The sequence below is a fragment of the Trichosurus vulpecula genome, chromosome 3 (genome assembly GCF_011100635.1).
Source record: "Trichosurus vulpecula isolate mTriVul1 chromosome 3, mTriVul1.pri, whole genome shotgun sequence".
Classification (NCBI taxonomy): domain Eukaryota; kingdom Metazoa; phylum Chordata; class Mammalia; order Diprotodontia; family Phalangeridae; genus Trichosurus; species Trichosurus vulpecula.
Genome location: NC_050575.1, coordinates 183,646,281 through 183,665,284, shown reverse-complemented (window position 1 = coordinate 183,665,284; position 19,004 = coordinate 183,646,281). Strand labels below are relative to the sequence as shown.

The 19,004-nt window shown below is 34.7% G+C and overlaps 1 protein-coding gene across 1 annotated transcript in view; it reads right to left on the bottom strand.

Moving 5' to 3' along the window:
• Positions 1 to 979: 979 nt before the first annotated feature.
• The window catches only part of TAF4 (TATA-box binding protein associated factor 4), a 148,872-nt gene continuing 130,847 nt past the window's right edge, over positions 980 to 19,004 (bottom strand). The window contains exons 10-16 of the mRNA XM_036752090.1: positions 17,874 to 17,988; positions 16,746 to 16,915; positions 16,280 to 16,410; positions 15,143 to 15,268; positions 13,902 to 13,958; positions 13,690 to 13,809; positions 980 to 2,229 (exon numbers count right to left, since the gene is read on the bottom strand). Of these exons, the coding sequence (XP_036607985.1) occupies positions 2,062 to 2,229; positions 13,690 to 13,809; positions 13,902 to 13,958; positions 15,143 to 15,268; positions 16,280 to 16,410; positions 16,746 to 16,915; positions 17,874 to 17,988 (887 nt within the window). The 3' untranslated portion in view covers positions 980 to 2,061. The remainder of the gene's footprint in view (positions 2,230 to 13,689; positions 13,810 to 13,901; positions 13,959 to 15,142; positions 15,269 to 16,279; positions 16,411 to 16,745; positions 16,916 to 17,873; positions 17,989 to 19,004) is intronic.

Here is a 19,004-nt window from a genome sequence, read left to right as displayed (position 1 = left end):
AGAATCTAGAGACTAAGGTTCAAATTTGAACTCAGAGTCTTACTATCTATATGACTCTAGATAAGTCAAATAAATTCTCTCAATATGTTTCCTCACCTGAAATTTGGAATAATAACAATGATCCTGCCTTGTTCAAGGATGGCTATGAGGATCAAATGAGAGAAGGTATGGAAAGTCCTTTGTGAACCTTAAAGTACTCTATCAAAGTGCTATGTAATTATTACCATTTCATTCTTCCCAACTGATTTTAGAGGCAAAAGTATTTCTATTTGTGTCTCCAGGGCTCCCTATCTCTATTCTTATTGCCATTAAAAAAAAAAAAAGGATTAAACCAGCAGCATAGATAAAATTACTCATTTATCAACACTTATTTTTGGGGGGAGTGTGTTAATAGAAACTTATCTCCTTTATAAATAATTGTATGACCTTGGACAAGTTACTTTTTCTTTATGAGCTTCTTTTCTCATTAGAAAAACATGGTTAACAATACTTGTACTAAAGTGCAAAGTGATAGAAATGTGGGTATTGTGCTAATTGATTTCTACATTTCTCTCCAACTCTATAATTCTATGAATTTTCTAAAAACAGAGTTAAGGTCCTATCCCCTACTTCCAAATAGATTCTATGTCTGGAGAAGAGTAAAAGTAAGTGCTAAAGATAAAGAGAGCAAAAACAGATGGAACAAATACAGATAAATTTGTTTTTAATAAAGGAGTTAATTTTCTTTCAATCCTATATAAAACAATAGCCATTAAAAACTTCATTTTTGAAAGTAAAATATTTACATATGAACAAGTAACTGTGCAAAATTTACAAGAAAAAAATGGAAAGACAGGATTTCCTAAAAGACAAAATAAAAGGTGTAACAGTTGTCAGGTGTTGATAAAAATACTGATCAGCATTCAGTTTACACGCAAGGGTAGGGGGAGAGTGGGAAAGAGAGTCTAACATGGAAATTCACACAAAGAAAGCCAAAGTATTTACAGTCATAAAAGTACTATCAATAGACAATTTAATACAATAACCTCTGAAAATATAAAGAACCAATTAGTATATTTGTAATAAAAAAATAGGTACAAAGAAGGGACTTTGCTCTGGACATCTTTAAAGTTGGCCCACAGCTTGCATACAGTCTTTTAGCAAAATAATTATAGTTTACATAGCCATTTTTATGTTATGTGCCAAAAATTATGTACAATTACCGACAAAATACACCAACCATTTTTCAACACTTGATTCACACTGAGAAACAGTCTTTTGATGATTCTTCTCAACTTTGATTTTTTTTTAATCTAAGCTTTCACTTTTAGCTAAAAAACACAGTGCAAGTAAAATATATTTATGCTGAAAAGGTTTTCATTTTTCTTTTAACTTTACAGCTTTACAAACTATAGCAAATAAAATGCTTTTTACAGATGCTAATAACACATTCAGAAGGAACCCTCCTTTACGGACTCTCAGGGCCTCGAATAAGCAGTATTGTGATTAAAAACTGAGGTTATGTTTCTAAAATTAATTGAATATTCCTCTTGAATTTTGAACATTTTGGGGAAAGGAGGAAGATAAATAGTCTAAAAATCAGTTTGCTTTGCCAACTGACTATTTAAAAAATAAAAATAAAAAAGTGAAATGAGGTCATCGGCTGTCGACATATATACCTATGTAATAAGTGTAGTTAAGTCAAACTGAACTAAAATGCACAAATAATGTTGTAACTGCTACAAGTCTGACAAAGGGCAGCTAATTATTTGCTAAACGATTCCATCAGTCTTTATATATGGCTTGTTTGGCAAGAAGGCCACTCAATCAAAGATGAGTTAAGATTTAATTGTCCTTTAATAATATCCACAGGCCTTTGTAAGTATTCTCACTGTTACAGAAATGGACTTTCTCTCATACTGAAGAGTTGATTTATAAACAGGAATATAAAACTGTTCCATGTAAAGAGGTGGCTGTTTTTTAAACAATATCCCATTTGCTTGTTACAAAAAAGGCGTAATCTGCAAATATATAAAAACGTCCCCAGGCGTCTCCATCAAAAATACCTTGATCTTTTCCATTTTACTTAAGGAATGCTTTGTATAGCAATAGTGAATGGCTTGTCTCTCGCTCATTTTCTAAACAAAATATGAGGTCCCTGAGGTTGACCCGAGTTATCCTTTGTCGCGTAAACTGTCTAGTCGTTCCAACTCCAGAACTGCCTGGGACTGCTGTACTTGTTCCAGATCCCTATTGAGAAAAGTAGGGGGAAAAGGTTCCAGGTTAGTATTTTCAAGTAGATATGTGAAAAATCCTAAAAAGAACACAGGGCTAAGAGTCAAGACTCAAATACAGGTCTTCTGTCACTTACTAGCTCTGTGACCTTAGACAAAACATGCAACTTTTACTGAGATGTGGTTTCTTTTTTTGATGAAAGGAAGGGTTGCTCTGAGAACAATGATTTCTTAAGTCTTACAGTGCTAGGTAAATATGAACAACTCCAAGTAGGCTTTGGAGTCACAAAGTTTGTGTGAGAGATGAATGTAAGTTGGGTGTTTATTTCATTGCTCTCTTGGGTAGGGGCCCAAACTCAAATTCTGGAGACACAGCATGCAAAGGGACAAGTTCCTAGTGAACTATTTGTTATAGACAGGCTCCAACAAACAATTACTGCTAGAGACACCATAGTCCCCATTCACACCACTGGGGATTAGCTATATTCCTGGTTGGAAATAAAAGTGCATTGTCCCCACAGAAATAGTTATAAATAGTGGTTAGGTATTTAATACAATTAGGACATTTCAATAATTTTATGAGTTGAATTTACTTTAGTGGCTAACCAGAGGGTCACCTAACATTTGAATACTAGCCAGAATGGAAACAGACTGTTCTTCTAAGAACCTAAGTGTTAGAAGGGACCCCAGAAGCTATCCAGTCCAACTAATACCTGCCCAAGAATCCTTTCCAACCCATCACCAATAGCCTCTGCTATTTCCCACTGAAGGTGAGGAACCCATTATCTCTCAAGCTAGACCATTCTACTTCTAGAGAGCACTAATTCTTGAGAATTTTCCCCTGAACACAAGCTGAAATCTGACTCTATGCAACTTCCACACACTGAAATAGTGCTGCCCACTAGGCACCAGTCAAAATAAATCTAATTTTTCTTCCTCATGTTAGTCCTTTAAATAATAGGAGACAGCTATTGGGTTCCCCTGAAATCCTGGTCTTGTCTTCTCATTCATTGATTCAACAACATAAAATAAGTACCAGTTGTGTACTCAGAATTAGAGATACAAAGAAAAAAGGAAAAAGTCCCTTCCCCCAAGGAGCTTACGTTCTCCTAAGGAATTAGCATTTACACATAATAGTAGAAACAAAATATATATAAAGTAATTTCCCAAAGGAGGAAAGTAACAACCAGAAAGTTCAGGATAAGCTTCTTGTAGGAGGTAGCACTGTGATTCTGTGAAGTATAGGATGCATACTAGGGATGTCTAGTCTATGTAAAAGACAAAACTGTGAGATGGAATGTTGTATACAGAGAACAGCAAGTATGCCACTTTGGCTGGAACACGGGGTCCGTGAAGGTTTAAAAAAAGGGGGCAGGGAGAGAATGAGTCTAGAAAGGTATACCTGGATCAGATGGTGAAGGGCTTTAAAAGCCAAACAAAAGAATTTATATTTTATAATAAAGCCAAGAAGGTGGCAATGGATCTTCTCGATTTGGGCAATGACATGTGACAAATTGTGACAGCTGTGTGGAAAATGAATTGGAAAGGGGAGAGATTGGAGTCTAGGTGACTAATTAGGAGGTTATAATGTAAAAGTCCAGGGGAAGAGATAATAAGTACATGAAATAGGATGGTAGCTATATAAGTAGAGGGGATGGAATGGATGTATACTGTGGAGGTAGAACTGTCAAGACTTGGCAACCAACTGGATGTGAGAAATAATCAAAGATGACTCCCAGGCTGCAAACCCAGGCAATACTCTCAACAGACAAAAGGAAGTTAGGAAGAGAAGATGATTTGGTAGATGAATTCTGTTTTGGATGTATTAAATCTCCAGAGGGAGATTTCTAAAAAGCTGGTGGTGAGTCAGGGCTAGAGTTCGGGGGAGAGATTCTGGCTAGATACAGAGATCTGAGACTTCCTTAGGAATAGCCACTGAACTAGCTCTGAATCCACTTAACTGTATTCATAAATGATAGGCAATCCCATGGAAGCTAATGAAATCACTGAGACAAAGTATAAAGACAGAAGAGAACCCAGAGCAAAGACCTCTCATAGAGAAGGCAGAACAAGAATGATGATCCAGACTCAGAGAAGAACCAGAAGAGAATATTGTCACACACACACACACACACACACACAGCCCAGGGAAGAGAGGATGGTCAATAGTGTCAAATACTTGAGAGATCAAAAAACATAAGGACTAAGAAAAGGCCATTAGAGTTTGCAATTAAGAGATCATTGGTAATCTTGGAAAGAGAAATTTTCCCCATTTCTGCCAAATAGTCATCTGTGGCATGGTTTCTAATCCCTTCACCATTCTGATTACCTTTTTCTAGATATGTTATAGCCTGTCCTTCCTAAAATATCCTTCCTAAAACATGACACTCAAAACTAGATATAGTATTCATTCTAGATATGATTCAACCATGGTAGGTACAGAGACTACTCACCCCCAGTCTCCTCCCATATACACATCTTAATGCAACCTAGGATAGCATTAGATTTTTTTAACTAATGTAACAACGTCGACACATTTTGAGCTAGCAATCCACTAACACTCCCCAAATCTTTTTTCACATGAACTATTGTCTAGGTATGTCTCTCTCATCTTGAACTTATGAAATTATTTGAACTCAAAGAATTTATTTCTAATAAACTTCATCTTGCTAGATTCAACTCACTTGTTCTAGTCTGTCAAGATCTTCTTGGATTTTGATTCTATTAGTAATATCCCTGTCAGGATAATATTATCTGCAAATTTGTGAAGTTTCCCATGTGCTCCTTCAAGCCATCAATAAAATCACTGAACAAGGACAAATCCATGAGGCATTCCACTAGAGATCCCCCTCCATATAGCCAAAAACTTTTCTTTAGATTTAGTCACTGAATCAGCTCTGAATCCTCTAACCCACATCTTTCCATCTTGTGAACAATGATACCATGAAATACTACTATGTGTATGGCATTCCTCTGAACTCCCAACCACATTAGCATACTCAAAAAATAAAGGTAATAAGTAGGATATGACCTATTCATGATGAAGTCATACTGGCTCTTAGTGATTAACAGTCCCTTTTCTAAATGATTACAATCACCCCTGTGATTCCTGGCAATATTCTAGAACCTATCACTACAGTCAAACTCAATAGCCTTTAGTTTTGAGAACTCACACTCTTTCCTTTTGTCAAAGTCAGGACCATACTTGCTCATCTCTTATTCTATAGGACATTTCCCATTTTCCATGATTTTCAAAGATCACAAAGTTTCCATAATCACTTCTGTCATGTCTTTCAGCACCCGATGATAATAGTTTGTCTAGGCCTAGTGATGAATTAACATATGGCAGCTTACTTTCAATTTTCTTACCATCTACTCCCTTACTTTGAATCTTGATTCCCTCTTAACAATTTTTATTCTTCTACTTGTTCATGATGGTCCATTATTATCCTATCTTTTTTTTTGATTTGTTCTCAGCATAGATTAAAAAAAAAAAAAATAAAGGCTTTTTGTTGCCCACAGCACTCATTGCTGAAATAGAATTATTCTGATTTGTAGTGCCCCGATACTCTTCTTACAGTATTGTATTTTTATATTCATTCTGTTCTCTAGGCTAACTTCTTCCATATTCTGTATGTATCCTTAGAATCTGAACTGGTTCATTACTTCCCTATACATCCACATATCTCAATATATATTTTCCTTCTTTGAATAGTTTGCATTTATATCTTAACAACTGCATCACTAAGAGGTTCTCATGCAGAATTTTAGGTCATGGAATCCCACCTATCCTTTCTTATAACCCTCTGAAATACAATCTCCCAATATCTAAAGTGTGGGTCATACTAGGTCCAGCTTTCCTCTGTTTCTCTATCATGAATTCTAAGATGGGGAATTTGGGGATAAATAACTATTACATCATTTCTACTTCGGCAACTTATTGGTCATAATCAGGACTAAAACAGCAGTGTCCTTTTGTCATTTTCTCCACCTCTTAAAAATGAAATTATTACTATGACATTCAAGAATTTATCAGCTGTTCTGCTTTTGGCAAAGAAATAGTTTGGAAAGTTGAAGTCCAGACAGACAGACTGAAAGATTAAAATCAAGTTTCCATGACAGGTTTATGATGTATTCCTCAAACATGCTGTTAAATTCCTCTTTCTGTCTAGGTAGTTTCTAGTATACTTCCATGATATTACTTCTGTTTCTCCTTCTGCTAAGCTTCACCATAGTACTCTCCACCACAGCTCAATCACCACTCCATTTGGGTTTCTGGATTTCCCATGTGAGTATATCCTAAATACATTGCTAGTTTACAACTTCTTTTATCTATTCTGTCTACCTGCTCTTCTTCAGCAAATCAACAAAATTTATTGCTAATGCTGTCCTTCAAACCTGAGAGTGAGTTAAGTACACTTCAAATTTATTCAGTGCTACAAAGATCATTGGTGTGAGTATTCCTCAAATGACTGTACATACAGTTTTTTTTAATCTTGTGTCCATTAAAATGTGAACTCCTTAAGGGCAGAGACACTGTTTTTGTCCTTCTTTGAATCCCCAGCAGTTAGCATAGTGCCTTGCAAATAGTAAATGCCTGTTGACTTTCTGTGGACTGACCTCACATAATACTGAAAAGAAAATATGAATGGAATGAAACCAGGAACACATTTGGAAACAGGAACACAGGCATAAATGGAACTTAGAGGTCATTCCAACTCACTCCTTTTACAAAGGAAATTAATATATTCCCATGAGTGATGGAAAATACTTGGGTGGAGCTTAAATACTAATGTGATATTTGGAATAAATAGATTTTAACACTAAATTTTCTGAATTTGACTTTGACAGCATTAATTGCAGCATACTAAGGCAATGTGACCTATAAAGAAGTCGTACTTCACTATTAAACTGTGTACTTAAAAGCAGTAAAAGCTTATGGCCAGCAGATGGCATGCAGAGCTCATAAAACCTACCTAAGCCACAATATTAAGATACCATGACTTTTAATTGGAATTTTTTTGGAGACCATTTTGCTCCCCTTCCCCAAAAGTCTACCTCTTTTAACACAATATTCTTCTGGTGATATACAGCTGAATCATGGAACACCACAACTTCAGAATTAAAGAGATACATATCTCAAAGGGCAATGGAAAGACATGGTAGGCACAAGTGAGCTACTGCATGTTGCTACTGATGACACATTCAAAAAGTCTGTTGGTCTGCTAAGTGAGGACAACTGAAGGGCTACAGAGTACCCCTCAAATATTAAAAGAACCACAGAAAGGTCTCTAGTACATCAGAAAGATCCTCTAAGAAGGATTTATAGAAAGAATGGGACAGAGATCATCCAATATGAAAACAGATGGAGGGGCTATAATTTTCTCTGGTGAAACAATGAACCACACTAAAAGCACAGCTCAACCGAAATACATATGAAGAAAGTAGTAATGAATGTTATCAAATACTTGAATACACTATTAATATATCACATTAGTATATTTACAAATTTGAAATTCTAAAAAGTTAATGAGATTCAAATAAAGCAAATTAAGATCAACTCTACTTCAGATACTACTGGATTAACAGTCATTTGCTCAGAATGATAAATTTTTCTTGTTACCCCTATTCCTCCTATGTTACTGTCTACTAAGTCTTGAAATTCTATTCAAGTGAATGGATATGTTACTTCAACAAAGGGACCTGGGACACATGCTCGATGAAAATGAGGCACACTATAAGTGTCCTATCCCATTGACATTACCTGAAGCTGACTAATGGGAAGTCCATTTCCCATACATATAATCAATAGTGTGGGAAATCAATTTTTAAAAAGGAGGGTGAAAAATATCTTGACTGAATCTTGACCAAAACTGTACTCTATCCCTAAATTGCCAGTGGGGGCTAATTCAGAAATAGTGCAAATAGCAATAAAGATCTGAGAGGGTTCCTAGTCTGCATCTTAAAGAAAATGCAAACAAGGACACCGAGGTCAGAAAAATTAAATGATACATCAAATGCAGAGCTGTAAGACATGAATAAGAACAACTTTGTGGGAAAGACAAACTTCTGAAGCCAGTTTCTAAAGAGTATATTCTTTTTTCTTGGAATGGTATTACTTGTAGAATTATTATTCTAAAGTGCTTGTGAAAAATCAGGCTCCTTATTTGATTGGTGATACTGTGAGCACTCAAATAGAGCAATGAGTTTTCCCATGCATTTCTGGTTTTCCAAGAATATCTATAAAGGAGTACAGATACCTTGTCTATATCTAGCCATGTATAGGATATCTCCTTCATTAGAATAAGATCCTTAAGGACAGGAAATGTTTGCAATTTTTCTTTGTAGTTCTAGTATTTAGTATAATGCCTAGTAGATAAGTACTTAATAAAAATGTACTGATTACTATCAAAGCCAATCCTGAAGTTAGTCATCTATAGAGTGTCTAGATAGCCAGGATCCATTTATGTATAGAGAGAATGAATGGAAACATAGACTAAATAAATTTAATGAGGAGACTGAAAGCAAAGAAATTTTTTCATTCATTGGAAGACCATGACCAATACTGCTCATTGTCACATGTAACACCAGGAGGCCTTTAAACTAATTAAAAGAACTAGACATTCATCAAATACTCTGAACCCACCCTTCTGATTCAAGAAAACACTGTAAAAATTGTGACTTTTTATGTAATTAGGTTTCAAAATCTCTTTAACACTAAAACATTTACAAACTTTTGTCTAATACAGAAAACCATATATGCCATACCTTCTAATCAACCTTTACAAACTGCATGAGAATAATGACAAGATAAGCACAGAATAAAGAATATCAAGGTATAATTGTTTACAATAGTCTACTTGTATGAGTTAAAAATCAAGTGGTTCTCAAAAGATAAGATTTGGCAAACTGTAAGCTTACTTAATTAAACAATAATTTGGCAGCATGCTTATTCAACAAACATGCTGAACAGAAATAACGTGTAAGGTCATATGCTAGGTACTAGTTAGGTATAACGATAAATAGCATGATGCCTGCGCTCAAATGAAAAAACAAATTGAAAAGCACTCACACGCAGTAGACCCTTAATAAATGTCTGTTCCCTTCCCCCTTGAGGAAGTTTCAAATATAATATACAAAATGTATAAGATAAGTAGCAACAAAGGTTAGGAAAGGTTGGAGCAGAGAGAGGTAACTTCCAACTGCAGGGATCAAGGAAGGCTTCATGGAAGATCTACCATTCAAGCTGAGAAGGATTTAAATAAGCAGAGATGAGGAAAATGCATTTGAGGCAAAGAAAATGCCATGAACAAAGGCATGGAGATGAACACAGAATGTGTTAAGAGAAAACTGAGTCATTCAGTTTGTGGCATCATAGAGATGAAGGAAGAGTGGTGGGAGAAGGATGAGAAGGTAGGCTGCAGCCAGACTGTAAAAGGCTTCTAATTCCAGGCTAGTGAATTCATAATTTATTTAGCAGGAAAGAAGAAAACAATGTAAAGCTTTTGAGGAATGGAATTTACATTCATAGGTATGCATTGAAAAGGTTAACATTTACAGGATGAAGTTGGTGGGAAGGGAAACATAGTAGAAGGTAGGAACATAAGTCAGGAGACTACGAAAGTCCAGGCAATAGACAATGAAGGCCTATCCTAGGAGGACATAGGGAAGATATTTTCTAGGTAAAATAAAAAGGACAAAGGGAATGAAGTAGAGCCATTAAAAGAAACAAAAACGTTGAGGAGAGAGGGATGGGGTATACAAGACTATGTTGGTCAATTTTACATAACTCTTTTCCTTTGTGACAAAGCATGCAATTTTCTTTGGGGGTGGGGGGAGGGGGGAGCACGGTTACAGATTGGGAACTAGCCATGGGGTTAAAGAAAAGCTCCAATAAAATTTTAAAATGAGCTTAAGTAATTTTAAGACATCAAAAAAGCATCTTCCGATGATCAAAGTCCTAATACCACACAGTTCTTACTTTCCTACATTCTTAATGTTAATTTGAAATATTAAAATGTGTAGACTCTAATTTTATATCAAACCAAGAATTTCCTATAATTCTTCATACCTTAATTCCTTTAGCTAGTTTCCACTTTTTTCCTTAAATTAGACTACTAGGGTAAAAAATCTACTTTAAAAATTGCAAAAATAAATTCCTATGTACAAGTATATCTTATCCTATAGTTAATATTTATAATTTATAACATATCCACACTAACAGGGAGGGATAAGCTAACTATTTTCTATTTACTATAACCCTTCCTTCTCTCCCAGCCTGGCAATGCATCCTAAGAACACCTGGGCCTTGCCATATCCTGCAGCTGAAACCTCCTACACGTGCAATCTCTTTCAATTAGCATGTGAACTCTTGGAGAGCAGGGACTATCTTCTTTCTCTATTTGTACCCTCAGCACTTAGCTCATAAGTGTTTAATAAATGTTCTTTCATTCATTCATACTATCCACCCACATCTCAATCTGATGATATCTCATCATGGTGTGATGGTGACTCAGTTCTTGAAAGCTATTACATTAAAACAAATGATTTTGCCCCCAGAAGAATGTAAGCTCCTTGGGGGTGACATATTTATTTTTGTCTTTGTATTCCTAACACACAGTGGGTGCTCAATACATGCGTGATGAATGACCTAAATCAAGAACAGATAGGTTGGAAGACCTTTTTTCCCCACTGCCTAAGAACCAAGCCCATTGGTTAAAGGTCTTATCCTTAGTGACTTAAAGAATCTAGGAGTATGAGGTGAAGCACTGTAGCTGGCCTTCACAGATGGAAAAGGTTGAGGGAAAGAAGTGACCCAAAGGAGACAGGTCCAAAACCATAATGATAATTACAGATCCAAGTCCCTCAAATCAGCAGCAATGATGTCTTCCTGGAATATTAGAACACAAGCTAATACATAGACTAAAGATTAGTGTCAAATCCTCTTTTGATTGTTAGAGAAATATAATTGCTATCTACTTTGATTTGTCAGTTTTCCAAAGGTATTCTAATGTTCTTTTTTTCCACATTAAAACAATGAAAGGACAAATACGACAGATCTCACCCTCCCAAAAAAGAATTAAAATATATTAAGTGAATAAGTCAACCATTTATAAACTAACATTTATTTTAGAAACATTATTAAGCTAGAAGAGAAATTCAGCCTAAATAATCTACACAGGGAAAACTGAGTAGATGAAGATTATTCTGTGGTAGGAAGCTTGTAGATAAAGAATACCTATTGTTCTGTGGTAGGAAGTTGGATACATACATCTTGGACATATACTACAGAAGGACAATGAACTATGCCCATAATCGAATAGGAATAAAAAGTAAGTTGAAAGGCATTTGGGAAATTGAAAATCATTCTCCATGAGGCCAAGTTTTTCCCTAAAGCAAAAACCTATTTGAACACAAGTATTCTTATGACTATGAATAATAATAATAATGGCTAATAAAGCACTTTACAAATATTATCTCATTTGGTCCTCACTACAATCCTGGAAGGTAGAATTTTACAAATGAGGAAATTAAAGTTAAGTAACTTGCCCCAGGTCCCACAGCTAATTAATGCCTGAGGTGGTATTTGTACTATGGTCTTCCTGACTTTAAGTCTAGCACTCTATCCACTGCACCACATAGCTACCTAGATAACACTGCAATGTCAGAAGAACCAAAATTGCAGGTCATCCTAAGAGCTATGGAAAACACATGGTATGTAGAAACAAGGTACAGCAAATTACCAAGGATGAGGTATAACTAGAAAAAGAGTCAGGCTGATTATGTAGTGTGAGCAAAAGAAAACAAACTGGACACCTCACATACTACACTGGTAGGCATGTCATATTGAAAGACCTAAAGAAAGGCCTCCAGCATAGTGTGCTAAGCCCTCTTGGAGAACATGTACAGAAGTCATAGGAGACGAGAAGACATGTTTGGATTATGACTTCTATTGCTTGAAAGTCTACCCACATCAACCTATTAGAAATCTACTAAAGAATAAAAGAGAAATGTCCTCTTTTATATTCTTCTTAAGTCATAACCTAGACCCATGTTCTCAAAGCATGTTCAGATATAAACTGATGATAACAAAGGTAAAGTGACAACGTTTTCACATTAGGACATATTTATTATCTTTAGAGGATCAAATCAAATATTATCTTAACAAGGGTGTGCGTAAGTGACCTGTACACCAAAGCAGCCATCAGTGCACTCAGAGATATTAAAGTAAATTATTTCTTTGAGGAAACTTGTGAAATTCTAAAGTGATCTACCTAAAAATTGTAGGCAATCTTAGTTGTTCCATCTGGGTTTGAAAGTTAATACTTTTTCAAGCAACTGGGACATGAATTTTGTTTCAATTTCCACTAATGTTACAGTAGATGAATAATAGTTTGGGCTAGATTATTAACACAGAAAAAGGAAACGAGCAACATATATATATATGTGCGTATATATATGTGCGTATATATATATATGTGTGTGTGTGTGTGTATATATATTATGTATATAAATCAAATTGGGAAAAAAACTTCAAATTGAAATCTCCACCTAAGCTGTTAATAATTACCAGAGAATTTTTCAATCAAAAAGTGCAAGTGGTATCCTGAGGTGCCACTCATACATATTAAATTGACACACACACAGAAAGAGTTAAACGAAATACAAATTGATGATCCTTGGGTTATAGAGAAAAAGGTACATTCATTCACTACTGGTGTAAATCCAAAATTTGTTAATCTTTTTGGAGAACAATCTGGTAGTATACAGTAAAATTTTAAAAAAAATAACCATCCCTTTGACCCAATAATTTAATTGATGCAAATACATCCCTAAAATGTTATCAAAAACAAACCCAAAAAATCTGTTTAAAGAATTTCATAGCAACATTAGAGTATAAGTGCAAAAAAACTGGAAGTACCCTAACTACTTAATAACAGGAAAATGGTTAAATCAGGATGCATTAATTTAATGGAACATTTATATTGCTATTAAAACTGACAAGTATAAGGAATAGAAAGAAATCTAGAAAGACATTTATGATATAATTCAAAGTGAAAAAAGCAGAACTAGAAGAATGAAATGTACATTAACTATGATCATAGGCAAAAGTGAATAACAATGAATGGACAAAGAATCCTAATAGGAACTTAAAGAGAAGGACTAAGAGTATATTACTTTATACAACTGAAACTGACTAATTAGCTCAGTTAACTAATAAGCTTAGTTGTTTCTACTGATATTCAAGATTAGGTTTCTAATTATTTTTTAATATGTTATGTTTTCATAACACTTCCTTTTCAACTCTTATTTACATGCTTTAAAAGTCTTATCCCCCCCCATCCTCCTAAACTGTAGTCACCAAACATCTTGGCAAAGTGCAACTATTTATATAATCTGAATACAAGAAATTAACTTTTTGATAGATGATCTCTAAACTTCTTTTCAGCACTAAAATTTTATAATTCTACTGTACCTCTGTTCCTGATCCAGGTCCCGGAGAATCCACTTTCCTTTTCTTCCTAGGACCAATTGCTGCTAATGCCGTTAAGTTGGCATCCCTTTGCCTCATCTGTGCTAGCTCTTGTTGTTGCATCTGTTTTTGAAAAAGAAAAAGAAAATGTTAACTATAATTATTTATTATACATGTTATATAAAAATACAATACAAAAATATAACAAAACATACCTCCTTTGCCTTCTGTTTCAACCTAAGTTGTTCTGGATCTTCTTGCCTCGATCGAGACTGTATTTTGAAAGAATAAAAAGGGAAAAGGGAGGAAGAACAAGAAATTAAGTTGGAACCAAAACTTATCCATTTTCAAAGCTCATATTTTATTGCCTAGAAGTTAGTTTCTCCTTTATATTTCTCATCATGAAACTACCACCAATGGAGTCAACATGCACTGCACAGGTGTGTTGAATGACCTTAATTTCTAGACTCAAGGACTTTTTTTAATGTGTCAGTAGTCAGAATTTTAGGGTTGCAAATTAGAAGGGGAAAGAAGCCCCTCTGAAAACATCAACAGAAATGAACACTGTTTGGTGCTAGGAGATGTAAAAGAGAAGACATAATCCTTGGCCTAATGAAATTTAATAAAATTTTCTTACTGGTGATTTTAAGATATTAAACACAATTCAATCAGAGTCCTATGAACTAAGCACAAAATTTGTGATGAAGGATGAGAACGATGTTATAGCAAACTTTTACTATTCATATGAAATTTGGTAATATGATTTAAATTGTGTAGAATCCAAATTAACTAAATATTATTCAAAGAGCTTTGTAAAAATTAGGTTTAATCAACCTGGGGGAATTTTCACTTTTTTCTAGACCAAAATGCAACCCTTAGCACAAAAACTGAACAGCTGAATCAAGTCTTCTATAGAACTAGAAAAGCATCCTAGACCTAGTAAACAATCAACACTTTAAAGATAAATAAATCATAGGATAAAACTCAAATTAAGAATCTTGTCTTCGCCAAGGGTGACCATTTTGTAGGGTTTTTTTTTGTTTTATTCTAGGACTGAAGAACAGGAAAAACTGAGATTCACAATGTAACTCAGATATTACCATTTGCTTATAGAGTTTTATATAGTATCTTTTATTTTTTGGATAATCCAACATCAGAACCTTGAAAAACTCAAGAAACATTAAACTTAAGTCACTGTTCTTTGGGATAGAACTCTTAGGATTCCTAAATTCCTCAATGGAAACGTTTCAAATGAAACATAACCAGTTGGTCACTCAGTTCATATGTAAAAGAGGCAGGATTTGAACCTGAGCCCTCTGCTTCCAAAGCCAGTAAACAGGCCTTTACACTGACTCTTCTGAAGGAGAAATGAATGGCCCCTGCAGTGAGAGCCAGCAGAATCATTTAATTTTGTTAGCTCCACAAATCCCAGTGGGTCTGAAATCCTAGCACTTGCCTTTGCCGCTCGCATTAAAATTTCTCTCTCTTGTTCATCTTTCCTCTGTTTTTCAATTTGATCAAGCTGTTCGAAGAATTTGAGCTGTGCCCGGACATCACTTGCCTGTTCATATCTTTCATCATCCTACAAAAAAAGCACAAGTTTGAAAATATAACATGTAGAAGCTTGCACAACACATCTGAACAAGACTCCATATGACTAATGTTAATTCCTTTCCATGATCGTTTTCTAGAGTTCATTTTTAGTCATCAAAGCAAATAGGACCTGTTCTCTAATCTCACTAGGATATGACTTTTAAGTATAACATTAAATATCAAGAAAGTAATACCTAATAGAAGATAAAAATTGGATATCACCATTTGAGAATCCTTCTAACAAAATTAAACTAAGAAAAATAAAATATGAATGTTTACTATGTGAATATTAACTAGAGTTCACAATGTTTATCTATTACTAACTAGTCTTAATTGCTACATCACCTCCTAAAAATGGTAATTCTTATAATTTCTGAATGCAAAGTTATGTTTTGATGTTTTAAGAGTTTTATGGTGCTCAAATTTATATTTTTCAATGTAGGTGATATTTTGGTTCAATGAGTAGATGAAGATGGGTGTCATGATAATCTCTTCCAATCCTCCACCAATCAGGGAAAGGTACATAGAAGGAAGCAATGGGATATGGGATGTGTAAAGAAAAAGAAAATGTAACAGCTGTACAGGTGTCCCTATGTCTAGACAGTCATCTCAGTATGTCAAGCCCTTGGATATGGAGTCTTCTGTCCTGTGTGGTGACTAGATTGATTTGACTATTTTAAAAAGATATTTAATAATAGCACAAAATGATCCTCTAATTTCCAAAGCAGTAGTCTGTTAATAATCTTCCTTAGCCTACTATATAACTGTTATTCAGTTCTCCATGTCTCCTTCAGAAACTTACAACACCATGAGCAAAAGCAATGAAAATTTCCTTGAAAGCTGTTATTGTGAAAAACTCAAAATATTCTCAAAAGAGATATAAATGGCACCTGAGTTACCTCTGCCCCCTTAGTTTGTATTGAAAACGTTTCTACATAGCCTCTGTCATGGAGCCAGCCTATTGTCTACACCCACTGTTAATAAAATAACGTGTCATTACCTTATAAGAAAGATTCTTTTGTTGGGCAGTTTCTGATACTTTTTCTACGAGGTTTTGTAGCCTTTGCTGTGTTGCATGTGACACGTAACTTACTACATCAGGATGCAGTTCTGTTATTCCATGCTTTTTACCTAGGGTTAAAGTTTATGCTGTGAGAATTGCCATAATGGTTTAAACCCCTCACTCCATGACTTTTTTTTTCAAACTTTCTCCCCCAATTACTCAAGTTTTATTACACTAGAGAAAAGTATTCCAAACTCACACTAGGAAAAAAAAATAATGCAAACTTTCCAACTAATGATAATGATCACTATGAAACACATAGGCTAGGCAATGTATCAAACATACCCAGATTCATTCATATGACGACCACTATAACCATTCATAGTTATTAAAAATCTAAGCTACTGGTGAGAGTACCTCTTTGTAGGTAATATTAATTCAATTCTTTTGAATATCAACATACCTATTTCTAATATCCTTCTTTGTAAAGGTGCTGAAAGGAGAAAGGTTTCATCTTTACAAGATCTTGTTAATGTGCCCACTAATTCAGAATTTGTTGCTAATATCCTTGCACTCTCTTCTGATAAGTTCACTCCTGCCATTGATGCAACATCATTAATGTCATCATCATCCCTGAGGAGAAAAGAGAAAAGATCACTACACCTGCACAGGGGATTTATGGGGGAAATCACACACATTTTTTCCAATAGGTTTCTGTTTTGTGCTGGGGGAAGAGAGTGATGAAGTGGAAACAGAGTCCCTCTGAAAAATTCAAACTATAATGAAACTTCAAAAAATAAAAAGAAAACTATCATGGACTCAAAATATAATCTCTTCTCCTTGTTCCTTGAAAGACCTTAATCACTACTATAAACATGCCCTACATCCTAAAATTCAAAAGACACAGTCTTTCTTATTTTTTAAATGATAATAATTTTTTTTAAAAAAAGAATTAGGATATTATAAGGCAGAAACTGGGCCTGAATCCTAGGAGGCTATATAAATTTTTTATTCTTTGTTTTGAGGGTTTTTCATTTGTTTGGGGGGGAGGAGGGGGGCGTGGAAATTTTCTGAAAGCTTGCATTTACCTTCAAATTGTCTACTTGTTATTAAGTCAAACTGCCAAAAAAAAGTAAAAAAATATACAAATTCCAATAGCTTCACATAATAAAAAAAAGCTATCATTAAGCTTTCTTCTCTCAAAAGAGTCCCACCTCCCTTCATCATGATGTTTATTTAGCTTATCCTGACCTTGAAAAATATGGATCATCAAATTTAAAATCCTTTTGAAAAATGGATACTGCAGGGTAGAGAAGCCATAGTTTAAAGGACTTTAGAGCTTCTGAGGACACTGTGTTCACCTGCCATTAGTGCCCAGAGGTCTGAAGAACAGGGAATGTTTTATTCTTTATCTTTGGATCCCCAACATTTAACCCAATGCCTAACACACAAGAGATGCTTAATGAATGCTTGCTAATTGATTGATCAATTGATCTGACAAGATCTATCAAAACCAAAGATTAAGAATAAGTGATGCTTTTAAAGTCTGTCTGCTTCTTTAAAAGCACATGTGATGAAGCATACTCTGTACCTGAAAGAACCACCTCCAGGTTCTTTAAGTTTATTTTTTTGTGCAGCAGCCGCTTGTGCTGAAACGGTAGAAAGAGCTTTGGTGCCAGGTAATACAGCAGGTTTGACCACAGGAACTAGGGAAATAAAACAGACATACTGAAAACAACCTGAAATTTTCTATCACATGTGTCGCTTATTTTAAGCTTATATATTTAAGTCAATGGTAACAAAAAAAGTTAAACTACTAAGATTTGTTTTAATACACTTTAAGATTACAAGCCTCAACAATAAATGAAAGTTTTCCTCTCAAGCAATTCTTTAGGAATATGCCTAGAATGTACTAATTTTTTTTCTCTTTAAAAATTGTATATTATGTCGAAACAGAGTACCAATTTTACTGTGGCTCAGATAATCAGAATAAAATTTAGAACTGTTCAAAAGGGATCAGTCTAATCATTTATACTATAAAAAGAAAATGGATCAAAAACACACATTGTTCAGATTATAAAATGATGTTGGGTGGACAGCTCATTTAGTCCATCAGTATATATTTTCTGGATGGTCACATATAGGTACAGTGAGCTGAATATAAAAAGGAAGAGAAAATATAAGAAGAAAGAGAAAAGAGAGAAACTGCATCCTACTTTTTAATAACAATACTGCCTCAGGAAATGCTGTATGGCTGTGAATAATGGAACACTACCATCTCTAAAGAATCAAGACTGCTGATAGCCAAAGGACAATAGAAAGAGGCATCCTTCTGAATATTATCAATGAGGACTTGTGCACAAGAAGAGGTATCTAGAAAACAGATGACGATAAAGGAGGTAGGCTGGTCACGGAACAAGAGATAAGCGTAATTAAAGATAAACCATGTATTTCGCTGTTACCACTAAAAAAATTTTTTTAACTCAGAGAAAGATATTCAGTGTATAAGCTAGATCTTCTCCTGAGGATGAAAAGTTGTGGAGGTGGTACAGTCTGTACTAGTAGAGCAAATGCTCACATTTATTATCACAAATCAATCAAAAAACTGAAATGTCAGAGGTTAATATTGACTAGTTTGATATATGTTTCAATGAATGCTTAATTTATACTGGCAGCCAGAAGAATTGCCCAACATCCTCCTAACTTCTACCTTACCTACACA